Genomic DNA, 23,094 nt, shown 5'->3' on the forward strand with positions numbered 1-23,094 from the left:
GCCCTGTCCTGTCCCCAGCCCTGTCCCTGTCCTGTCCCTGTCCTGTCCCTGTCCTGTCCCCTGTCCCTGTCCTCTCCCTGTCCCTGTCCCGTGTGTGAGCTGGGCAGGGTTTGGGAGCTCTGGCTGAGCAGGGGATGCACTCTGGCAGTGACAGAGCTCTGCCAGTGACATGTCAAGAGTACAGCTGAAAGCAGAATTTGTCTCAGAGGAGAGGGGTGGAATAGAAGGGTCAGAAGACCCTTTGTTCTGAATGTCACACCTGAGATTTAGGGGAGAGTGTGACTCCAAGCACAAACTCTCTGTTTTCTCTTCCCTGCTGATTTGCTGCATGAGATTGCATCAGGAGAGAGGGAGAGTCCTGGCATTCCCCAAAAGTGAGCAAGGGAATGGCTTGCTCCAATGACAAAGGGTGAAGCTGCATCTCCTTATTTCTGGAATGGGTCTGAGTAGCAGTGCTGAGTACAGCTTTTCTTTTCATTGCAATATTGCACATTTGCTTGAGAGTCAAGTGAATTTTTAGAAACTGTTTAGAATATTAAATAGAAAAAAATAACACTGAGCAAACTAGTTCACCTGAAATGCAGGTGAACTTTCAAACACCTCATTTTCTCTAATAGTTTCTAGTCATTGTGATGATTTCCTGAGAATTCTATCCAGCTCTCAGCTACCACTCATTCATGTTCTCATCCTTTCCATATCTTTATCCAGGACCAGTAAATGGTTTTTATTAAGAAAAAGATTAATTGTTTGACAAAAATACCTTGACTAAACCTCACACTTTCACCTCCTATGAGGATCTGGGGAACAATTTTGTTATTTTAATTATGTGATACCAATCTCGGTTTTCTTGTTTGGGTGTGAACAGACAGAGAGATTATTGTGGAGAGCACAGAAATGAAGTGATGGCTTTAGATGGGACACTTGTAGTAAAATAAATTCAAGAAAGCTGCAGAACAGTTGGTCCTTCAGCTGAAAGGTGCCAGTTTACAGGCAGGAGGGTGTTGGCAGGCCAAGTTTCTCAGCAGGTATTAGAAAAGGGAGAGGTGCCAGCACCACGGGCTCAGGGCACACATTGGGATTTCATGGATCACAAATCCTGCCCAGGTTTTTACAGAGGTTCTCACTCTGGTAGTGCTGAATCCTTGCAGATTCACTTTTTGAGAAGCTAAGTGCCTTTTGTCCAAGCTGATTTCCTGAGCAGAAGTTCTCCCTGCCAGGAGCCACAGTTGTACATCAGTGCTGCTGTGGTGAAAAAAACAAGATGGTAAAATGCTGTGGGCTAGAGCAGAAAGGTAATGAAATGTAGGGAGGTTTATTTTGTGACAGATGAAGGGAGCTGTTGTTACCTGGTGTTTGGGTACCAATATCCAAGCAGGGTTCTTTCTGTGGAAATGCAGAGCTCCTCCAGGAGTGTGTGATGATGATGATATGAGAATGTGTGCTTGCTTTGCTGAGGAACTTGGAATGAACTCTGGAAATCAGCATACAGAGAGTGTCCTGACTTCAGTGGAACTAAATACATTTTTGTCTGAGCTCTAATCCCTTGAACAAGCACTGCTGTAACATTTGCTGTTGTGGCTGAAATGGAAAGTCCAGATTCTGAGTAAAATTTTCAGTTACCCCAACAGTCCATGTTTAGTGTCCAGTCATTTGGACTTCCAAATGGGAAATACTGGAGAGGATGTTGAACAAATCACTGCCCTGAATTACTGCAGAATTTCTGTCCTGTTGTGTTGGTTGATGGTGACATTTGCAATATTGTAGAAAAAATGTGCTGGTAAAATGCATTTTGCCCATATCTTTTCAGGTGTTTTAAGCAAAAGTGCCTCAATTGTCCATTTTGTGAAGTGGACTGCAAAACAGCTCGTGTGCTTGTTGATGCTTGTTAAAAGCATCCTCCTCAAGGACTGCTGTGACCACTTATCTGTTCAACAGCTTGTTTAAATCACAAGTGCATGCTGTGTGGTTATAGGGAGACAGGGTGTTAAAGCATGAGCATGGTTTTAATCTGTAAGGCCATACTTTACCTGAAGGTCAATTTAAAATTTGTGCAATAAAAAGGCATAGATGTGCATAGCCAACATGTGCATTTTGAGAGGGTAATTCAGTTATTGTAGCTCAGGTAATCTCCTACAGCCTGCTACACAAAACTAATTTGTGCTCCACCCTTTTACAAAAAAATCCCAAACTAGAAGCCATTAAAAAAAAAAAAATTTAAAATCTCAAAAAGTATTTTGGAGAATGCAAGTAAGGAAATAGAAGCAGGAAGATTTGGTATGAAAGCAGTTAAAGTATTTTTAATATATGAAGTTATTTAAAGGGAGGCCTTACCATGGTTTCATATGCAGTGGCTTTAGGTTTCAGACTAGAACAGTAATCAGTAGTGTCAATTGTTAATTCTCTTTTACCACATGGATCTCCTCCCTTCATCCCAACAGTAATTACTGTGTTCCTCCAGTGCAGGGACTGTTTCACTCTCAGGGTGGGGGACAGGAACCAGGGACTGTCAGTAGGTTTGAAGCCAAGTTTTCTGGCCAAGTTCAACACAAACCAGTGCATCCCTGTTGGCTGCCCTGCTGCTCAAACTGAACTTTGAGAGGCTGTGTGCTTTTGATGTGATTCCTCCAGCAGGAAAACACAGCAGTCAAACTGCAAGGTTGTGCAATGTTTTCAATTCTGAAGTGAAGAAATTGATTTATTTTATAAGAGACTAAAATGTTTGTAATGATATATAGAAGAGTTAAATATTGTCCCCATTACTGGGTAAGCAAAGTGACATCTTGAAAGAGCCTTGCAGGCCAGGCTGCCCCCTACCACCTCCTGGTTTAGTCTGAGCTTGGTTTTACATGCCAGTAAACCAGTAAATTGGTTTTTCACCCAGTGAAAGGTGCCTTTCCCAACACTAGGCAAGAATTCAGGATTTCTCACCTCTTTTTTAACTGGCCCACAATGAGAAATGAAGTGATATTAGCAGGTAGGCTCTCTTAATTAGCAAGCTGCTAATTAAATCTGTTGGGCATAATTGTATTTGATTGTTCTGCTTCTGTAGAGTTTTGCCAACAAGCAGAATTGAGTGGTTCCTCCAGCCAGAGCCACGGTTCTGCTTCTTCCCAGGCTGAAGCACTGCTGCTCTGACAGCACAGAAATGATTGCTGGAGCTGCAGTGTGAGCTGGTTTGTCTGTCCAGAGGATGAAATGATTGCTGGAGCTGCAGTGTGAGCTGGTTTGTCTGTCCAGAGGATGAAATGATTGCTGGAGCTGCAGTGTGAGCTGGTTTGTCTGTCCAGAGGATGAAATGATTCCCTGCAGCCTTCAGGCCACGCTGCCCAAGGCTGAGGTGTCTGAGCTGATAAAAGCAGCTCAGCCCCCAGGGTTTGCAGGCACTGCTGCTTTCCTTGTGCAGAGCTGCAGATTTCACTTCTCAGAGTCAGAGCCAAGCCTGCTCATGGGTTTCCATGACTGATATTGTCATTAAGGAAAGAAATGCAACCCCCCTTTATTTTCTTGTGTTGTGTTTTTTGTGACAACGTGCTGAAACGAAATATCCTGCCTATTAGCTAAAAATTTCAATAACTGACAATTTCCCTTTATGTTTTCTAGTAGTAGTTTCAGGTAAGAGGTGAACAAGCTGCAACAAAATTTTATCTGCAGTGTGTCCTAACAATTCCCTTTTAAGATCATCTTGATCTTATAGCCTTTGCTCTGCCACTACCTCAGTCTCTCTGAAAAAAAACCCCAAAAATATCTAAATAGATCATGGGCATGTCTAAAATAGTTGCTCTTGGCCTGTCTAGGAAGTGCATTCTAAATGTTTATTGTTGTTTTGAGGCATCAGTTCTGTCTGCAGGAATGTTGATAACCAGAGGTGTGGATGCAGTGTGATCCTGTTGGTGTGCCCACAGTTCTTACACTTCAACCCTTCCTTCAGTCAGAGCCATCCATTCTGGAAATGTCCTGCCTTTCATTCCCTGCTCTCCTCCTGGAGGGCACAGCTGAACTCTTCAACCTTTCTGTGTTCAACCTCCTAAAACTTCCACTCCAGCCAGCTCAGGCTTGTCACCTTTCTGTGGGGTGAAAACAGTGAAACTTCCTTAAGGGGGGAAAACCTTGGATTATTCTAAACTATTAATGGTAATTAATTTTAACTCAGTTCTGTCAGGTTACATCTGCCCTGGCAGTGTTACAGAAGGTAAAGAGGGGACAGGGTCTTGTCCAAAACATCACCATTTGTTGTGTTTGTATTCAACCCCTGCATTGACTGTTTCCAGCACTCCATTTATTGATTGATTGATTGATATTTAGTAATTTATAATTTATTATTTATTTCATGCAGCTCCTAAATCTTTTGGCAGACCTGGCTTGTTCTGCTTTTTCTGCTTTCTCTCCTCTTTTACCAGTTTTCACAAATGAGAACGCTCACACATAAAACAATTTACAACATCATCAGTGAAAAAATACCAGGGCACTGAAAAGATTCCCAAATACACCCAGCATGATTTCCAGTTTCTCTTTGGTTACAGAAGAATGGAATAGCTACAGTGAATGACAGGGGCATTCATTTGGTGCCTCTGCCACCACTGAGTTCCCAAAGTCCTCACACCTACAGCCTGATGTTTCCATTTCACCTTTCCCATGGCCCTTCCAAGAAAAGTCTGATTTTAGCACAATAAAGTCCATTTGTGATTAGCAAACAGGCAGTCCTGCCTCACTTGTGTGTTACCATTTGGGCTTACCTGTAACCTGTCAATCTGAAGGAGGATTTATCCCCTCCATCCTTCCTCTTCCTTCTAGAGAAACCTCCCACGGATCCTTGCAGTCAGGCAGAGAGAAGGAATTTGTGTAACACAATAAACTCATGTCTTTGGTCCCAGGTGAAATCCCTGAGGGCTCTTCTTTGCTAGAAATACAGAGCAGCCAGTGTCTGTCCCCTTTCCCTCTCGTGTCTGTGCATTGGCATTGACAGGAGAGAATGAGAACAAATTCCCTGAAGGGTGGCCGTGCTGTTCTCTCTCCTGCCTGTACCTGACACCAGTTGCTAATAACTATTTTTTGTATATAGCAGCTGCTTCAAGTGTGGGGTTTAGCATTTGTTTGTAGGAAACCTTCATTTATCTTTGTTCTGTAAATGATTGAGATGCTCTGAACTGCTGTGCTGCTGTTCCCTGTTTTTACCTCTGCAGTGAGGTGTTATCCTCAGAGGAAATACTCTGCTCAGAGCTGATCACCTCTTCCAGCCAATCCCAGGGGGTGGATCTTCCTCTCTGAAAACCCTCACTGTGACCACAGAAAACAGAAGAGCACACGATGAGCTAATAATCAGTTGTATTTGCATATTTCCTCTTAAATACTTAACCAGCATTTAAGCAATTAATTGTTAATTTGGACCAACTTCTAAAATGTCGTATTGCTTCCTGCAGGAAAGGAAATCATTTAAAAGCCACTATGAGGTCAGCCTACTGCTCTTTAGCATTTTTATCTTTGCCATTAGCTTTGGGTAAAAGTTCTGTTTCTGTCTAGGCCAGAAATGTTGTTTGTGCTTCCTGTTGCAGAATGTTTATTACACGAGCAGTCAGCAGCTGCACCTGGGTGTTCTGAGCCCCACCATCGACGACGATGACAACAGATGCCTGGTGGATGTCAACAGCAGGCCCAGGCTCATTGAATGCAATTATGCCAAAGCCAAGAGAATGAAGCTTTACTGGCAATTTACTCAGGTAATTCTTCCCCAGCAGCCATTTCAGAAAGGTTTAAAGCTCTGTTTCTGTGTTGAGGTGTGAGTCATCTGTTCACTGACAGAACAGAACCAGATTTATCCTGCCTCTCTTTGCACAGAGCCAGGAAACTGGTGGTCAGGTTTGATCCCAAAGTCAGCCACCTCACTTAGGGTACAAAACTTGTATTATATTTTCTGAGTTCACCATGAATAGCTTGTTTCTAAGGCAGAGTGCTGTTAGGGGGGAAAAAGAAGGTTATTTCAGTGGAGTCAAATGCAAAGTAACCTATTCAGGAAGGAGGAACATAAATATTTTTGTTTGTTTTTTTGAAATAGCAACTCAGAAATGGAGGTAGTGGATCATTGGTGATAGCAGCCTCATAATGAGCTAGTTCTGCAGTTTTTTCTTAAAAAAGCTGGTGCTTTATGAGTGTGAGAGAGGCAGAAAGAGGCTCAAGGAAAGGCTGAGAGGAGCTTTCACAGTGGTGAGAATGCTGAACCCTAAGGCCAGGGCTGGTGTCCTCATTCCCAACTGATTTAGAAACATAAGGGAGAGTAAAGAAGGAGTTGTGGGGCTGGAAAAGCTGTGCCAGTAACACTCCTGGAGATGGCTCTGGTTCAGCTGGGAGGAAAGGGCAGGGTGTGAGCAGGACACCCCAGTGTTCCCACAGGGGGATACAGGTTACCCTGAGGACAAAACAGCTCCCAGGGGCTGGAAGATAAAACAATCAAACTCTGCTTTTCAAAGAAAGATGAGTTTTTCCCAAGGTAAGTTTAGCACCATGGAACTCTGCCACGTCAGGTGAATCACTGACATGAAATCACTTTCTAAAACAAGTGCAGGATTGGTTTCTGGGGAAGGGTCGTGGCTGTGGGAGTTTCCCTGGTGTCACAGCTGCTCCTCTGCAGTTTGGAGATAACAAATCCAGCTGGCTATTCCAGTCCACAGGCTGAGGATCACCATTCAAAGCCTTTTTTTTTTCCCCTGCATTTAATTTTTCTGTAACATCCCTGTGGGTTTGCAGGTATCTTTTCTGTCCACTCAATAATTTAACAGCCTTTATTCATATACTTTAGAACCTCATGAATACAATTAGTATCAATCTTGGTGCAGACAACATCTGGACATTAATCAGTAAAGCAAAATCTTAGCTTGTTTTGTATTTATACTTGAAAGTAATTTAAGTCTTTAAGAGGTAACTCTCAAGCAACTGATCTGAAATCCCTAAAATGGCCCCTCAAGGGCAAAATTGTAATTGTATCTTCTCACAGATTTTATCTCTAGTCTTCTCATGAGGGGAGCCTCACTGTGTCCAACTCTGCACTTGATTTTTTATATCATTTTTAAAAAGTGTAATTAAGATTGAAGAGTATTTCAGTAATGTTTTAGCATGGTCCACCTATCCAGTGATTGGACTGTCCATCCCAAAGTTTTGGTGACAATAAATGGTTTCTGCTGCAGGATACTGCTGCTATTTCATGATACTGATTAAATCAGATTGTATTTTTTGGGGGCTGGGGGGCAGCAGCAGCAGGCCTTGATAATTTAGCTATTAAATTATTTAAAAATGTGATTTAATGGTATTAGGTTTGTTGCAATTGCACATTCCAGCTACAGTCTCTCAGTGAAGGTGCAGTGCTAATAAATAAACTCAGCTTGATGGCCTCTCTCTTCCTTCTGCAGAGGAACTTCTCCCCAAGAGAAGTTAAAGCTAATTAGTTGTTTCTTCATGATAAATTAAGAGACAAATGAAATAACTAGAAGTTTTCTGTTAAAAAGGGCTTTGCTAATACCTAATACAATTAAAGTGTCATTATTGCTCAACATTCTGCCTGGTGGCCAGCCCTGGGCAGGTTCTGTGAGTTGGGAGAAAGTTCATTGATGTCATCAAGGCTTGCCAGGATCAACTGATGATGAACTCCATTTGTGCTCCCAATCAATCTGCTGAAAAGATGTGTTTGTGTAACTGTCCTGGAAGCTCTCTCTCTCTCAAAACTCTTTTTTATTACTTTGTTAAAGCTCTGGTATTTCTTTTCCATATGTGCAGTGAGCAGGACTTCTGTGAGTATCAGGAGTGTAAGCCCTGATGTTTATATAGTTTGAAATTTGTGAACTATTAATAAAAATGTAGGTGCCTTTTGTAGCACTTTCCCCTGGCTGCAGCTGTGCCTCAACTTCCCTGGATTCTTCATTCCATGAGAATGCCTGGTGGTATAGGTAAGGAAAAATACTGCAGTGCAAGTGGAGAATTGTCTCAGAAAGGGAACAGGAAACAGACTGACCACCCAAAGCAGGATAAAAAACCAAAGTAGGGTAAAATTGAATTAAATTTCCCTGATCAGCACAAAAATCTGTATTTTCTCTGCTTTACAGACACTTTAAATCAGTTTGAGAGAGGAAACACTGTAATCTGAGAGGCCCCCACGAGAGTCTGTGGTGGGACATGGACAGCAATCTGATTGATAGAAAACTGTACAGCTTTTTTAAACAATACCCTTCAGATAACATTTTAGGAATGGACATTTTAGGAAGGAGCTTCCCTCGTACTGTGTAATGATGAGTGAATTCCACATGACAGAAGTAGAAGATGGAGTTATCCTCAGGGGACTCCTTGCTCCTATAGATCTATTAAAGAATGATTTAATTAATCATTAAATCACATCTTTTAGATCAGCAGTGTGTGTTTACACATATACATATGCCTGTGCATATATATCAAACTTGATTTCTTGTTTTATTTTAATTTATCTTTTACTTTAGTTTTAAAATTTTGAATTTCCTAGCTCTCTTCATTTGCAGGCAGCTGGGGCCAGGCAGCCAGGTGTCCACTGCTACCTTGTGGGCAGAACTGTGGTTTGATGGGCAGGAACTGGCAGGGAGGCACCACTTCTTTGTGTCCTGTGTGGCCTCAGGTATCTCTGTCCTGTACAGAAACCTGCACTGAGCATTCCAAGCTTGCAGAATGTGTTTGTATAATCAGGATCTCTCTGAGCACATTTCCATGCTCCACAGTTCTGTACAGCTGCCAAGTGCAATGAGACCCCATAAAATGTAGGCTTTGGTGGCATTCATGCTTCTAAAGCTTCTTCAAGTGTTTATAACAGTAATTATGTCAAATTATGTAAATTAGCCCAGCAAAGACTCCCATCAACTGGGTGGTGTTGGAGAATGTTGTTGTTCAGGGTGTTTGTCAAGCCTTCTCTTAGGGAAATGTTTGTTTTGGAAATCCTCCTGTGCTGGAATGTGTTCTAGGTGTTTGACAGCTCAGCTAGTTCAGTCTGTCTCATCACACTCTCATTTCATCAGAACAAAGTTAGAGTTTGGAGCAAAAACAACCAGCAAGTGATCAGCAATTAGACAGGGCAGAGGAGACAGAGGCAAGAACTACATGGTAGTGAAATGGTGAGAATTGCAGTGCAATCCTGTTTGCAGTGTGGTCTCGAGGAGGCTGCTCAGGCATCACTCACACGAGGAAAGCCAGAGCTCAGGCTGAGCTGCTTTTGGTGAGGAGCTGCTGGCAGGAGCTGCTGTGGCAGTGAGAGCTGGCCCAGAGCAGCAGCTCAGCAGCATTTACCCCTGTCCCTGAGCTCAGTGAGGCTCTGGGGATGCTGTGATGGTGCTGCAGGCTCTGCTGGGTGGCAGGGAAGGGCTGTGAGCTGTGGGAAGGGAAGGACAGAGCACCTGGACAGGTGAGGCCTCGGGACAGCTGTTGGTGGAAAGGGCTTGTGGCCAGCCCAGTTCTCTGATGTTTCAGGTTTGTGGCTGTTCTGGAGAAGCAGTACAGCCTCAGTGCTGCAATCAGGTTTTCCAGAGGGCAAATCCCCCTGGCCCAGATTTGGGACATTTTAAGAAGCCTCTCAGTCCCCAGTTTCTCAGGTTTATTGCTGAGGGAGGGTCGGTTCCCTGCCCTACGAGAGTCTCTGTACCTCACCTGGGTGGCAGCAGATCAGTTCACTTGAGAAAGTTCCCTTACCCCCTTAGGGCTCCTCCAGAGGCATAGCAAAGGCAAAAGGAGGAGGTTTTTCTGTAATTACTCTTTATCTTGAACTATCTTCCTGTTTCTGTTTTGCTGGACAGGGATGTGACTATTCCATTCTAACCACATGAGCCACATTCTCACTTTCTGCTGTTGTGAGAAATGCAACAGGGGAGAGCTCTCTGTAACAAGATGCAAAAGAAAGGACACCAGGCTGAGCTAAAAACTTGGGATTAATCATCTACAGCTGTTTCTTACTTAGTTAATTTGAGTAATTTGGCTTCCAGTGGTTGCCATAGAAAGGTAGGAAGAATCTGCAGGTGTAGGGATGGACACAGCACATCCTTGATGGGAGGGAGGAGATGTGCAGGGGCTGTTCTCAGCACTGTCCTGTTCCCATGTCTCTGAAAACATTGCTTGTGCATGGTGTGGAGAGCTGTGATTCGAGTCACTGCTGAAGGTTTGCACAGGATGGATTCCCCTTCATGAGCGTTTGGAGAGAGTGGTTTGTGCTATGGCCAGAAAATGTAAATAAAATTGGTTGTTTGCAGCTGTAGTTTCAATATGTATTTCCTGAATATCATGGTAGGAATTCTTGGGAAGGAAAAGGGAAGGCAGACAAACATTAATTACTGAGTTGTTACAGGTGTTCCTCACATAAATATGATTTATATCTTATTTTGCTATTAGGTAATAGATAAGGAGATCTTCTGTTTAGCTGTATAAAGAAGGAATAGACTTTAAAATTACTGAATTTACATCTTGTTCCTCCTGGAGGCTTTGGCCTTTCAGTGGCCCTTACCCACCTTTATCTAATGAAAATAGAGGCTGTGACCCACCACCACATCCCAGGGCAGCAGGGGAATGCAGCTGAGTGCCAGGATGAAACAGGGGGCTGGGAAGCAGGAGGAGAATCTCTGTACCAGGCTCAGATGCCCCTTGCTGGGCACACAGAGTGCAGAAGCAGAGCCCAGCACCATTATCCAGCTCCCTAACACTGATGTCCCCTGCTGCTCTCACCCCACAGCCAGGACATCAGCCTGCAAGGGGGATTGGTCTCAGCAGAGCTGAGTGTGTCCAACTCACCCCATTCTTCCATGCTGAGAGCCACAGGCTGGCACAGCAGCATCACTGATGTAGCAGGAGTTTGGGTTTGTGTGCATTCCTGAGCACAAAGGGAGCAGATACTCTCAGCATGTCTCTGGAGCTGCAGACAGGCTGTACTGCTGTGCCACTGTCATTGTTTGTCTGGAGCTCAGGACAGAAAGGGATGGACATCCTGTGCAAAGAGACACAGACTTTGATCCTGCAGGAGAAATATAAAGAGAAACAAAACCTAATTCCTCAATGAAATGAACCAATAGAGCTGGTTAAGCCCTGTACTTTAGTGAGGCAATTGATTGATAAGTGAGCAGTGTTGCCAAGTGTGGGTTTGAACCTCAGACATGAAGGAGCACTTCACAAACCCCAGGGCTCAGTGCTGGTGTAGGGCTCCAGTTCAGCAGCAGCATTTCTACATTTAGGTATTCTTTGCCCATTTTTTGTTCAAATATTACCCCAGCTTGCCTGTATTAATATTTGAACTAAGTGGATGACTGCACAAGGTGTTAGAGCTGGAGAACGAGGATGCTGAACCATTGTTCTGCTCAGACATGAGAAAACAACACTTCATGTTTCAATTTTCATTTTCTTCTGGTAAATTTGTCTCTAAGACACGTGTAATTTAATATTCTTGTCATTTTAATATGACAATATTAATTTTTAAAAAGATGCAATAAAATATTTTTTTATTCACCAAGAACTACATCTTACTATAAGCCTATAAACATTCTAGTACCATTTAAGCAGAATGGAATTAAGTACAAAAATCTGCATACATGCTTTCTCCATCTTGAATACTTGACTGCAACTGAAGTATGAAAATGTATATGCAAAAAACATGCACAAAAAATATGGAATAGAAATATTACTACACAATATTGTGTTTTAACAACTGATGCTAGATTTGCTTGGCAATTATTGCTATCTGAGGTTAAATTTACTTGTTAATTATTGCAGTAACTAGTGGTAACCAACATTTCATTGTATCAGTTTAGTTTTCTATTTGGAGTAATTTTCTAGTAGCAAGTTTTAATCTTTGCAAATTGGTGTAGAACTTGCCAGCTAGAAAGTTTGTGTGAAAAACAGTAGTAAAATGAGCTCTTAGTGGGTGCATTTCAAATCTTTTCTAGCATATCACATTATGCACTATTTACTCTCCTGAGAACTACATTTAAGCTCAAAGACACTTGTGCTGAATTAATTCAGAAGAAAGTTAACACACAGCCATGTTTTGCCTTCCTTTAGCCTGTTTGCATGTTTTATTTACAGAGAAATGTCTGGTTGGGGTTGCAGATGATTGTCCCTGATTTCAGGTGCCCAGCCAGGCTGATCCAGCAGTGCTGATCCAGCAGGGCCCTGGCCCTGTCCCTGTCCCTGTCACATCAGCTGTGCCAGCACATCCCAGCAGCCCCAGTGAGGAGCAGAACTCACCAAGGGAAGGGCCAGCTCCAGATCTGAGCTCTGCTTTGGCCTCTCCTTTCCTGCCCCAGCCCCTTTGGGTTCTGTGTTCCCCACCTGTGGGACAGATGGAGGCACTCTTGCTGTTATTATTTCTGAATTCCCAGCTGAAAACAAAGCTCTGTCCCTATCAAGTCAGTAAAAGTTGCATCTTTAATCCCAATGGAGACAAAAGCAGTATGTATGTAAGCAAGATTTGGCTACCAAATAATCACCTGCAGACTGAGATAAGGAGAAGAGAAAAATGTTCCCTTGGAAGTCAAATAAATCAGGATGAAAAAATTGACAAGAAAAGTATTTGTTACTCAGTGAAATGATCAGGCCATCAAGCCTGGTGTCCTGAACCCAAGAGTGGTGACACTCACTACATCAGACCAAAAAAAATAGATTATTTTCATTACTGTCTGAGTAAACTGCACAAGGTTTGTGCTGCAGAAGAAAGGACATTCCTTTCCCAATATCAGTTCTAATCACATTTGTGTGGGTAGTGAGGAAAAAGCCATTTTCAATAACTAGAACTATGATCAGAGTCCCAAAGAGCCCAGCCTAAATTCCCATGTTAGAATATTCAGATCAGTTGAAATAGTGGTGCAAATTCATTTCCTAACTTTCTTCACTTGGCACTCAATTTATTTCTTAGGCTCTAGAGACAGGTTTAATCATAAGCATAATAATGATAATGCAAGTAGTTCAGTTTCTGGGTTAAAATGCATTAAGCCTCCTTCTTATGGAGCATTCAGATTAGGAAACTTAGATTAATTAAATACAACACACACACAAAAGAAATAAAATCGTCATTCAGTATTTTTGTTTTCCAAGGGAGGATTTTCTCACAAATAATCTCATCTAAACCCCATAACCCTTTGGAAATCTGTTAACATGCCTGAAAAAAACACAGAAAGTTTAGGTTTCCTAATTGTGCCAAAAGGAGATTCTCGTTTATGTGGCTGAAGAAGAGAAAGTGGGTATAAGCTGTGCCAAGGCTGGTGAACTGCAGGGTGAAGTTCTTCACCTCAGAGCGATGTTTTCATCCACAGGGAGAGAAAGAGAGGAGGAACAAGGCAGGGAGGGGCTCCTGGGCATGAGCTACAGCTGCAAGATGTGCATTTCCTGAATGTCATGGTAGGAATTGTCCAGGTTTTGGACTGTCAGCAAGACATTGAGTGCTGGGATGTGTGCAGAGCTGGGCTGGAGCAGCAGGCTGAGGATGATGGGGGTGTTGAGCCTGGAGAAAAGGAGGCTCCTGGGGGCTCTCTGTGAAAGGAGGCTGTAGCCAGGGGGTGTTGATCTCTTTTCCCAGGATGAGGGAGTTGTGCCAGGGGAGGTTTAGATTGTGTGTCAGGAGATATTCCTTCACTGGAAGGTTGTCAAGCAGGGGAACAGGGCTTGGGAGGTGGTGGAGTCCCCATTCCTGGAGACATTTAAAAGACATAGCAGTGGCACCTAGGGACGTGGTTTGGTTTGGTTTGGTTGTGGAGCTGACAGTGCTGAATTGATGGCTGAACACAATGAGCTAAAAGGTCTTTTACCACCAAAACCCTTCTGGAATTGTGTACACCACAATGATATTACTTGAAACAGGAAGGCAAAACCTAGGGGTACAATTTACTGCATCACAGATCACAAAATTAATTAACTAGATTAATTACCTTGTCCAGAAGGCTGCCCCAGGCAATGGTCAGTGCTTGCTGTTCCACAGAAATGTGCTCTGCTGTGAGCCAGGAGGAGGATTCCCTTCTTGACTCCTCATGTGCTCTCTTGGAGAAGATTGAGGCTTCATTCACCTCAATGATCACCTCAGCATGCCTAAAAAAAGTTATCATAAAATACTTTTATCATTAATAACTCTTAAAATTAACTCAGCCCACCAAAAACATCGAGTCAGTCAGTGAACACTGATGTCTGAGACAATGAATTCAGCAGGTTTCCAATACTCCCAGAAATCACAAGAGTTGTAGCAAAGTTTTAATCTAACACTCCTTTTTTCCTTAGAAACTTTATTTACCAGTTCCTCACTGCTATTCACAGGTGTTGGTGCTTCTGAACACTAAAGGCAGATCCCACTAATTTTCATTCCCCTACTAAGCAAAGTCCTGTTTTTAGTTTATGTTACTAATTTTGTAATTCCCCAGCATCTCAATATTCCATCACACTTCAAGAATGTCTTTGTTGCCTTTCTCTGTCTTACCCTTTAAACATCTTGAAGCAAGCCTAGTTCACAGAGATGAATCAAGCCTGAGTTGTTTGCAGGAATCATTTATACATAATGTCAGAATAAAAGAGGAAAAGGTAACTTTTCTGAGCTTTTCACAAGAAGCATTATTAAAATATGCAAATACAGCAAATATCTCCAGTACTCCTATCTTTTTCTTGCTTGTATCAAGATACTGTTTCACTAGACAGGCAGCTGTTGCATGGCACAATCAATGAAGATTGTAAAAAATCCTGGGTTTTAAAAAATGACCCTGCAGAAAACACTGGACAGAGCATTAACTTTGCACATTTTCTGTAGGTCATCTCCACAAGACTCCAGAGGTGTTTAAAACACTGGATTGACCTGTAGCAGGCTCTTCTGCTGAGGGAGGGTGAATTGCAGGAGCTGCAGTTGTTGCTGTGAGCTGACAATCATTCACAAGCAGAGTTTGAGCTGCAGTTTGGAGCTGAGCCCCAGCTGTGGCTCCTGCACGGGAACTGATCTGAGGGCAGGGCAGGGGAACACACAGGTGTGAGCTTCATCCCCTTCAGTGAAATAAAAATCTGAAATAAAACCTGAAATCCCAGTCTGTGAATCATCCCACCAGCAAGACTCTCTTGTTCCTTTAAGCTCCCAAAAAGGCCATTTTTGACCTGTCCTGTTACTGCTTTCTCAGGAGAGCTGTGCTCACAGAAACCAAGCACAGCTGCTCAGCACCAAGCCAGGTTTTCCTTTTCCACAGAGGACTTGCTAGGCAAGCCTGGCTCTCAGAAGATCAAAATACCACATCATCATCATCATCTGGATTTATTATAAACCAGATACATTTTAAAAATAAAAATCAAACCATGTGTTCAGCTGTAAATTCTGCATTTAGCCATAATTATCAGGGCTATTGGATTAAATGTGGATAAAGGATTCCCTTTTCAATCTGCTTTCCACTCTGCCACAGCCAGCCACCCACCCTGAGACAGTGTTCAATAATTAATTCCAAGAATCACATCATAAACCTACAATACTTGCTTTTGCAGATGTTTTTCTAACATGTCAGGAAGATTTCCTGGCCACTGTTTGTACAGTAATAATTCATGTTTACTTCCTGAAAAATACCTTCGTCTGGCTAATGAATTCCACTCCAAAACTTCCATTTCCTTAATTTTATCCCAATTTTCTGTAGTAAACACAATTCCAGCTATCATACCCTAAAGATCTTCCTGGTATTTCACTGAAGGCTTGAATGTAATTACTTTCAAGTTATTATTTTCTTAATCTTGCTATTAACAGGAGTGCAACCTGCTATAAATCTGTGATAAATATTTTTATATATGTGGAGCAATGTTAGTGATAGATATAAATCCACATGTTCCATTTCTGATTTTTTGCTGTTTCTCTGTAATTTGTTTTATCTCTGTAATTTCTTTTCTATTCCAGTTACATTCTCTGTATGAAACTGCATTTCCTTGTACCAGGTTTAATTGCTTTTATTTTAATACCTTAATTAACAGTATCATGTATTTCTGCATCCTGGAGAGAGCTGGCAAATGAGGCCATCCAGTCTAGAGTAAAGAGAACAGAAAATGCCTGCACAGACCTCCAGTTACTAAAACCTGCTCTTGACAGAGAGATGAGGCTGCTTCATTTGATTTGTCACAGCTCCAGGATTAAAAATTTGGTGCAGCATTATGAAAATCGAGCATTTATGATCATGTAAAACCTGAACACTCAGAGGAATGAGACAAAACAGTGATGTGGACATTGAAGTGGTGTAGCTCACTGTCAGAGGATGTTTCACAGTATTTACACACTGGGTACCAGCGAGTGGATGGTGGCTGGCTTGGAGGAGTTTGGGTGGCTGCCTGACAGCAGAACTCAAGTGCAGGAGGAAGGAAAAAATTCCTTTTTCCTTAAGAAATGGTTTGGCTGATCCCTATTATAACACCACTTAAGTTTACATTTTACATAGCAATTAGTTTTGTTTTGTATTGGAAAAACAAATTCACATTTTAAGTGTGTCTTGTAAGAATCCTCATTTGTTTTTCTACCCTGTAAAGAAAGATCTAAATATCTAAACAGATAGCAGTATATTTTAAATATACAAACCTGCTGTATATATAATACTTCATAACAGCAGTTAAATGCACCTTATTTTCACAGTACTCAGATATATTAGGAAGCATGTCCAAGTAAGAGCAGCTAACAATAAACTGCAGTGAGAAATACTTCAGCTAAAATAGTTCAAATTAATTGATTAAAGATTTGAACAGCAAAAGTTATGTTATAGAGCCTGCTCTACTTAGCACACCTGTTAGACAAAGCTGGAAAATTTGTCATACTCCTTTGGATTCAAGAGGGAGTTCATCACTTACCTTTATATTACAGATATCTATATCCTTTATACAGCTAAAACCAGAAAATTTAAACTGAGTAACATTACCCAATATTTCTAAGAAGTGAGCAATACTGAAAATGCATTAATTACTGAATGGGATGAATGATTCCCTTCTTCTTGTGAACTTTTTCTCATTGCTTCAACACCCATACAGAAGAGAATCCCACAGAGGAAAAAAAATGCCTTGTATAATTTGTGTAAATGTTTTTAGGATTAAATTTGGCAGTCACTGGAAATTTACCCTGGGGAAATGCACGAGGAGATCAGGTGTTGTGTTTGGAGATTGTCTCATACACCTCACCAGAATTCTTTGATTCAAATGCACCAAAGCAACAGCAAAGATTGGAGTTTCTGCCTCAAAGGCAGAGCGAACATGTAAATATTTGAGGTCACTGATTGAGGTCCAAATAGAAAATTAATAGACTAGAGAATGCAGCAATCTATACAGAGGCTGTGATAGGAGACTGGATATACTTATTAACCTTCTGAGACCTTTTGCTGCAATAGCCATGTTTAGGCAAGCAAGAGCGAGCGTGTTTTTTCTCTGACATGAGCTGTAATGTGATGAGTGAACAGCAGGTTTAAAGTGTGAGAGGAAAAGTGTTCACTTTGGAGTAACTCCTTAGCAACAGCCATCAGTCAGATTTGCAGTAATGCTGGCAGTCTCCAGTGCTCCTTTAACACCCCTCGTCTCTACACCAGGTCAGGTCTTTCCAGGTGACCAGGTTTGGTAATTGTGCATCCACCACTCCCAGAAAACCAAAACAGATCCCATGGAACAGCTCAGCAGAAGCTGCTTGGCACAGCTTGGAGTGCAAGGCTTTGCTGTGTTCTTGAGTGCCATGTTCCCTGTCAGTTCTGCTTTGGTGAAAGGCTGGGAAGGAAACCTCTCAGAGCCAGCAGAAATGCAGGATGTGCAATAGCTGAAGGAAGTGAAAAGCCTTGCACCCTCTGTGTGCTGATTTGAGACAGTGACAGCATTAAAAGGGCACTTACAAAGCACTCAATCACTTTTCTGTGTGTCTGAGTACCAGCAGAGAGCTGAGAACATCTGGGCTTCTCACAGGAATTGCTTCCATTTGCTTTGCAAAAACCATGTGGTTTTCACTCAAACCTCTCAGTGCTGACACATTCAGTCTAACTTTTATAGACCAATTGACCTGGATGCTTATTTATCCTCTTGAGACTTGTGCTGCCATTGAGCTGCCTCTCATCATCAGTGGTCTTAATCCTAATTCTGTTCAATTGCACAGAATTCCTCTTGAAACTTCTTTCAGCCTACAGAATTATGTTTAATGTCTCATGATTAAAGACATTACCCTAGGCTATCAATTTTTGCCTTTAAATTGGAAAGTAGAGATCCTGCCTGGAATGGGGAAAGGAATGGGCAACTTGCCTCAAGTCTGGTAACACAAGAAACCATTTTTCCAAGCATGCAGTAAACCCCATTATGAGAGTTTTATACAAGTAATTAACTTAAAGGACACCTTTGCCTGCAGTTGGCTTTAGGGTTCCAGATGCTAATGATGATGACAGACTGCAGAAACCATTCAGAAACCATTCAGAAATGCTGTCATTTGAAGGCCAGGCCAGTTGGAGGAGCAAAATGCAGTGTTAGCTTTTGATGCCTCAGTCCTGCCTGCTCAGTTCTTTCTCTGCAGTTACTCAGTGTGTGAGTATTTATGTGTCAGTTTACTCCTCCACAGCTCAGCCCTGCAGGCTGTGTTAGCTCAGCCCAGAGCTGGCAGGACAGCACCAGTGCCCAGGCTTGGACTGGGCCTAGGGAGGGCTGGAAACAAACACAGTGAAGTAGAGAAATAACAGGAGATGTTGAGTAAATGGCATACAAACCTTCCTCCCTGTACTTCAGAGCAGTTTTTCATTTCTGTGCCTGCTGGAAGCATCTGAAGCCATGTACACTGCATCCTCTCTGAGGGCTGAAGCTGTGCCTCTGCACAAGCCTCACATCTCCTGCAACAGCTCAACTCCCAGCAGGGTTGGAGCCTCCACCATTCCTTCTGTGGTTAATAAAAGCACATCTTACTAGAAGCATCTGCTCTCTACACACTCAATTCACACGTATCAGCCACTACTTAACTTTGGTGTCTCTTTTATATTCCACACAGCAGCTCCAGTGCTCTCTGCAGGCTTTCAGTAGCCAATGCAGAGCATTTCCCACACATCAAAATCAGCTTCCTTGGCTTTTTATCTCCCACTGCTCTTGTTTCTGTTAAATAGAAGCCAGATTTGGCATGAGGGCACATCAGAAAGAGGGAAGGAGTGTGAAGGGGCTCTTTCTGCTTGCTTGTTTTGTTTTTCCTTAGGAGTGGTTTACACTTTGTTTGTGTAGCTGCCTATTGAAGTGTTTCTCATGAATACATTTACTTGTAACACCCAGGTCTGCTCTACAACATAGAAAAAAGGAAAAATGCTGTCTCCACTGTGAATATCCTCCCTCCTTTACCCCCAGATCCACACAGCTTTTGGGCCCATTCAAGTGAAAGAAACCCTTGACCACTGAAACAAATGGGAATTCAGCAGGAAAATTCCAGCTCCTCGTTGCAGTCTTTCAGTCTTGATGCTGTGCCTGACAGAGTTCCAAGTGCCATGCTTCACAAAAAATGGAGAGGGAATTCTGTCCATCTCCTGATGCCAGTTAGAAGGGACAGGAGAAGCCTAAGAGTACCATGCAAAGTCATAACCCAAGTCCAGAAATCAGGCAAGTAATGACCAGCCAAGCTAGTTTTCCAACAAGACAACATGGGACAGCTTTCCCCAGCTTGCAGTGTCAGCTTTCAGATCCTGAGCTGAGCTGAGAGTGCCTCAAACACCAAAAGTCGGATGAGAGGCAATGAAGGAAAGACACAAAACTAATTTACACAACTAACAGCAACACAAGCACCTCCAGCACCTCTTGTGCTTGGAATTCCCACACAGAAAACACAAGGCAGTTAATCTCGATTTAGGATTTAGGCAGAAACACTTGTAAGGTGTAATTCCCAATTCCCAGTTCAAGCCAAGAGAGCTGACCCTGAGTCCCTGCAGTGAAAACCACACTCCACAGCTTCCATCAGGAATAGAAAGATCATGTTGTTCTAGAAGAAAACAAGATATCTGTTCCTTCACAATGAGAAAATATCCATTGCCTCAGAGTTTTAATATAACCTAGTTCAGAGCTCATTAAATTAACTTGCAGGGGAAAAAATAAATCAGCCTGACTACGATGATCTCTAGAAGGCCAAAGTAACTGAGGGAGTGGGGAATGAGAGTAGTGGGGGGTGGATGTAGGGTGAGTGTCTAGGAAAAGAGAAAAAGTGGCATATAATAAAGTTGTAACAAAATTTTCATCCTAGCTTCTTCAAATTTCTTGTATGCCATGCAGTGTTACTGCCTCTGGATAATTTGGAGTTTATGCTCCCACCAGACAGCCAAGTTTCACTCCTGTTATTAATACAAATGTCAATAACAGTTATACAGCAGTGGGAAAATACAGTTCACTCAGCATTTCATTATGGAGGTGTATTAAAATGCTTGTAAATGTCTGTCTAGTAAAGCAACCAGTGGAAATTGTATCGAGGCTGCACACAGAACTACCAGGAGCATTTATGGGAGCCACATGTTTGGAATTGTTGTGGATTATTCTGGAAATGGTCCCTCTTACCCAAAGCTGTATTTTACACGTGGAGCTTTCAAACCTGGTTCTGTACTTCATTAGCCAGCCCCAAAACACCATTTTAGAAGGCACATCTTGGAGAAGGTTCTTGCTAATAAGCATTGCTGGAGGGAGAGGAGAGCCTCAGGCTGCTGTGCTGGGTGTGCTGCCCTGGTCAGGGAAGAGCCTGCTCTCAAACACAGCCTTTCTCTGGGGCTTTATGCCAATATCCCTGTGCTCAGAGCAGAAACCCCTCCCAGGTGGGGCTGTATCCTGCAGGGCATGACAGACTGGAGCAGGACCAGGGGATGGGGGGTGTTCTGGGTGGTTGGTTTGGGTTTTTTATAGCAAATGTTTTTCCCCATGGTACATTTAAGCAATTTAAATGCTTTTGCTCTTTCCATACTTCAGGTGTACTAATCTGCACCAGCTCCATTCTTCAGCTTGCAGATTAAACCAGTAATTCTCCACACAAGCCCAAGATACTTTAGGGAAAGCCACTTCCAGACTCTGCACTTCCTTCACTCTGTGTATCTCAGAGGAAACACTGATGTGTACAAGTTATCTGTTGCCTTCCTTAGACAGGAGAGAGGAGGAAAGAACCAACTAAAAACAGCTTTAAAGGGTGACAAATGTAATTTATGTCACCTGTATGAGAATTGGATCGTAATTGAGGTCTGTAGTTATCTGTGTGATAGCAGTGATTTAAAGCTTGCTGCAATTCAAAAGTGAAATCAGGGCTTTAATAAGGCACCATTAAGCTGGGAATTGAACAGAGTCAGTTCTGAGGATTAGCAACAAAAGATCATAAAAGGCATTTCAGTATTCAAGGAATAAACATTTTTTGCATTTTATCATTTATACAGCATATTTTTGCTTTAATTTGGTGTTCAGAGGTGCATCAGAGCCACAGAACCAGGGAACTGAAGCAAACAGGAAGGCTTTGGCTCAGAGTTAAAATGCATGGCTAGAAACACAGCTCAGCTGCAGAAATCCCATTTACTGAAACCAGGCAATTGAGATTATTGCAAACTGCATCAGAGATGAAACCAGCCTGTGACAAAGGAGCCTTCATCCCAAATCCAGCATGTCCCTAACTGGAAAGTCTTTCACAGCAGATGGCCTGGAATGTTCTGTCCCTTCCATTACCCCAGGGCAGTGAGGCAACAAGATCAGTGGTCAACACAAACCCTTCTTTTCCTTTGTTTTCCCCCAATCCTCACAGGGAGGCCCTATCCAGAACCGAAAATCCAAGCGCTGCCTGGAGCTGCAGGAAAACAATGAGACCGAGTTTGGGTTTCAGCTGGTCCTTCAGAAGTGCACGGGGCAGCGCTGGTCCATAACAAACGTCCTGAGAAGCTTGGCATCATAGCAGACTAAATTCTCTACCTGTTTCTTTTGCTACTGTGTAGCAAGTACTGGTTGTGCCTGCTGTGCTGTATTCCTCCCTCTCCCCAGCCCCCAGCTCCTTCTCTCCCCTTTTTTGTCTCGATTTGATTTTGTGAGTGTGTGGAAACAGGGTTTGTGGGCTGGAAATGAGATGTTTTTATTTCACAATGATGTTTTCATGACATTTATAGAGATGCTGAATGACAGGTGACGGGTAGGCTATCCTGAAATATTTTACAACTGTAAATAGGAAGCAAATGGAGAATATTTATAACTCAAACTTTTATTGAATAAAAAAGTCCAAACACCATCACGGTCTCGCTGTCTCTGTGGAAATCCATTTGGAATTTAAGTGCTGGTTTCACTGCTTTCATTAACCCAGGCCTGATCTCAGCCTGTTGCTGCAGAGCATCAGAATTCTCCAGACTGGGATAGAAAGTTGCACCTGCACCCCAGGAGCTGCACAAGGGAGGGTTTTCTCCATCCTCCCTCTCCAGAGATGTGTCCAGGCCACTGCAGCTACCGCTGTGTGGATACAGGGGAAGTGTGGTGTGTGGAGCTGTACAATAAGCCCCCGGGTATTTTTCCTCTCCAGTACCACTTAATAAAATCCCAGAGAGAACCCCAGGGCTCAAGGGAGGCAGGGAAGAGAATTTGTTGAAAAGAAGGGGGGAAAAGCAAAAAGAAAAGGAGCAGCTGCTGGAAGAAAAATAAAATATAAACCCTGACATTTTGCAGTGGGTTGGCCTCCCTTTCAGTGACTGAACTTTCCTCCCAATTCTTCATTGTTGTTACAGCTCTGTTTGTTAAATGCACTTGTTCCCTGGGTACCACAGGCTTGGCTAAGAACAGCTCCAGCCAAGAGAAGAAGGTATAAAGGTATGAACTCACTCTGCCTTTCCCCCTGCCTTGAAGGAGATTCGAATGCAATTCCATATCATTTCATCTCTGCTAGGACTGGTGAGGAGAGAAAATGTGATGAGGTAAACCAGAACACTGGGATTACTAGAATCTATTTCCAGCTGCTTTTATTTGTATGTAAATTCCTGCTCTTTTATTACTCTGTTTGTTCTTTTTATTCTGTTTGCTACCTTAAGCAAGAGTCCTAAGCTGGTTTGGAGCTGGTTCTGTGCCAGACTGTGTTCTACAGACTGCCTTCACATGCAGGATCAGCTCCAGCATTGCTTCCTGGGCTGTTCAATAAGCCTTGGGGCACATTTA

General features: G+C 42.6%; 1 protein-coding gene across 1 annotated transcript in view; it reads left to right on the forward strand.

Annotated features, from left to right (window-relative positions):
* Positions 1 to 22,183, forward strand: part of GALNT18 (polypeptide N-acetylgalactosaminyltransferase 18) — a 115,581-nt gene extending 93,398 nt beyond the window's left edge. Inside the window, exons 9-10 of the mRNA XM_015615851.2 lie at positions 5,550 to 5,714; positions 21,710 to 22,183. Coding sequence (XP_015471337.2) covers positions 5,550 to 5,714; positions 21,710 to 21,856 — 312 coding nt within the window. The 3' untranslated portion in view covers positions 21,857 to 22,183. The remainder of the gene's footprint in view (positions 1 to 5,549; positions 5,715 to 21,709) is intronic.
* Positions 22,184 to 23,094: the final 911 nt, after the last annotated feature.

The sequence above is a fragment of the Parus major genome, unplaced genomic scaffold (genome assembly GCF_001522545.3).
Source record: "Parus major isolate Abel unplaced genomic scaffold, Parus_major1.1 Scaffold283, whole genome shotgun sequence".
In the NCBI taxonomy this organism is placed as follows: Eukaryota; Metazoa; Chordata; class Aves; order Passeriformes; family Paridae; genus Parus; species Parus major.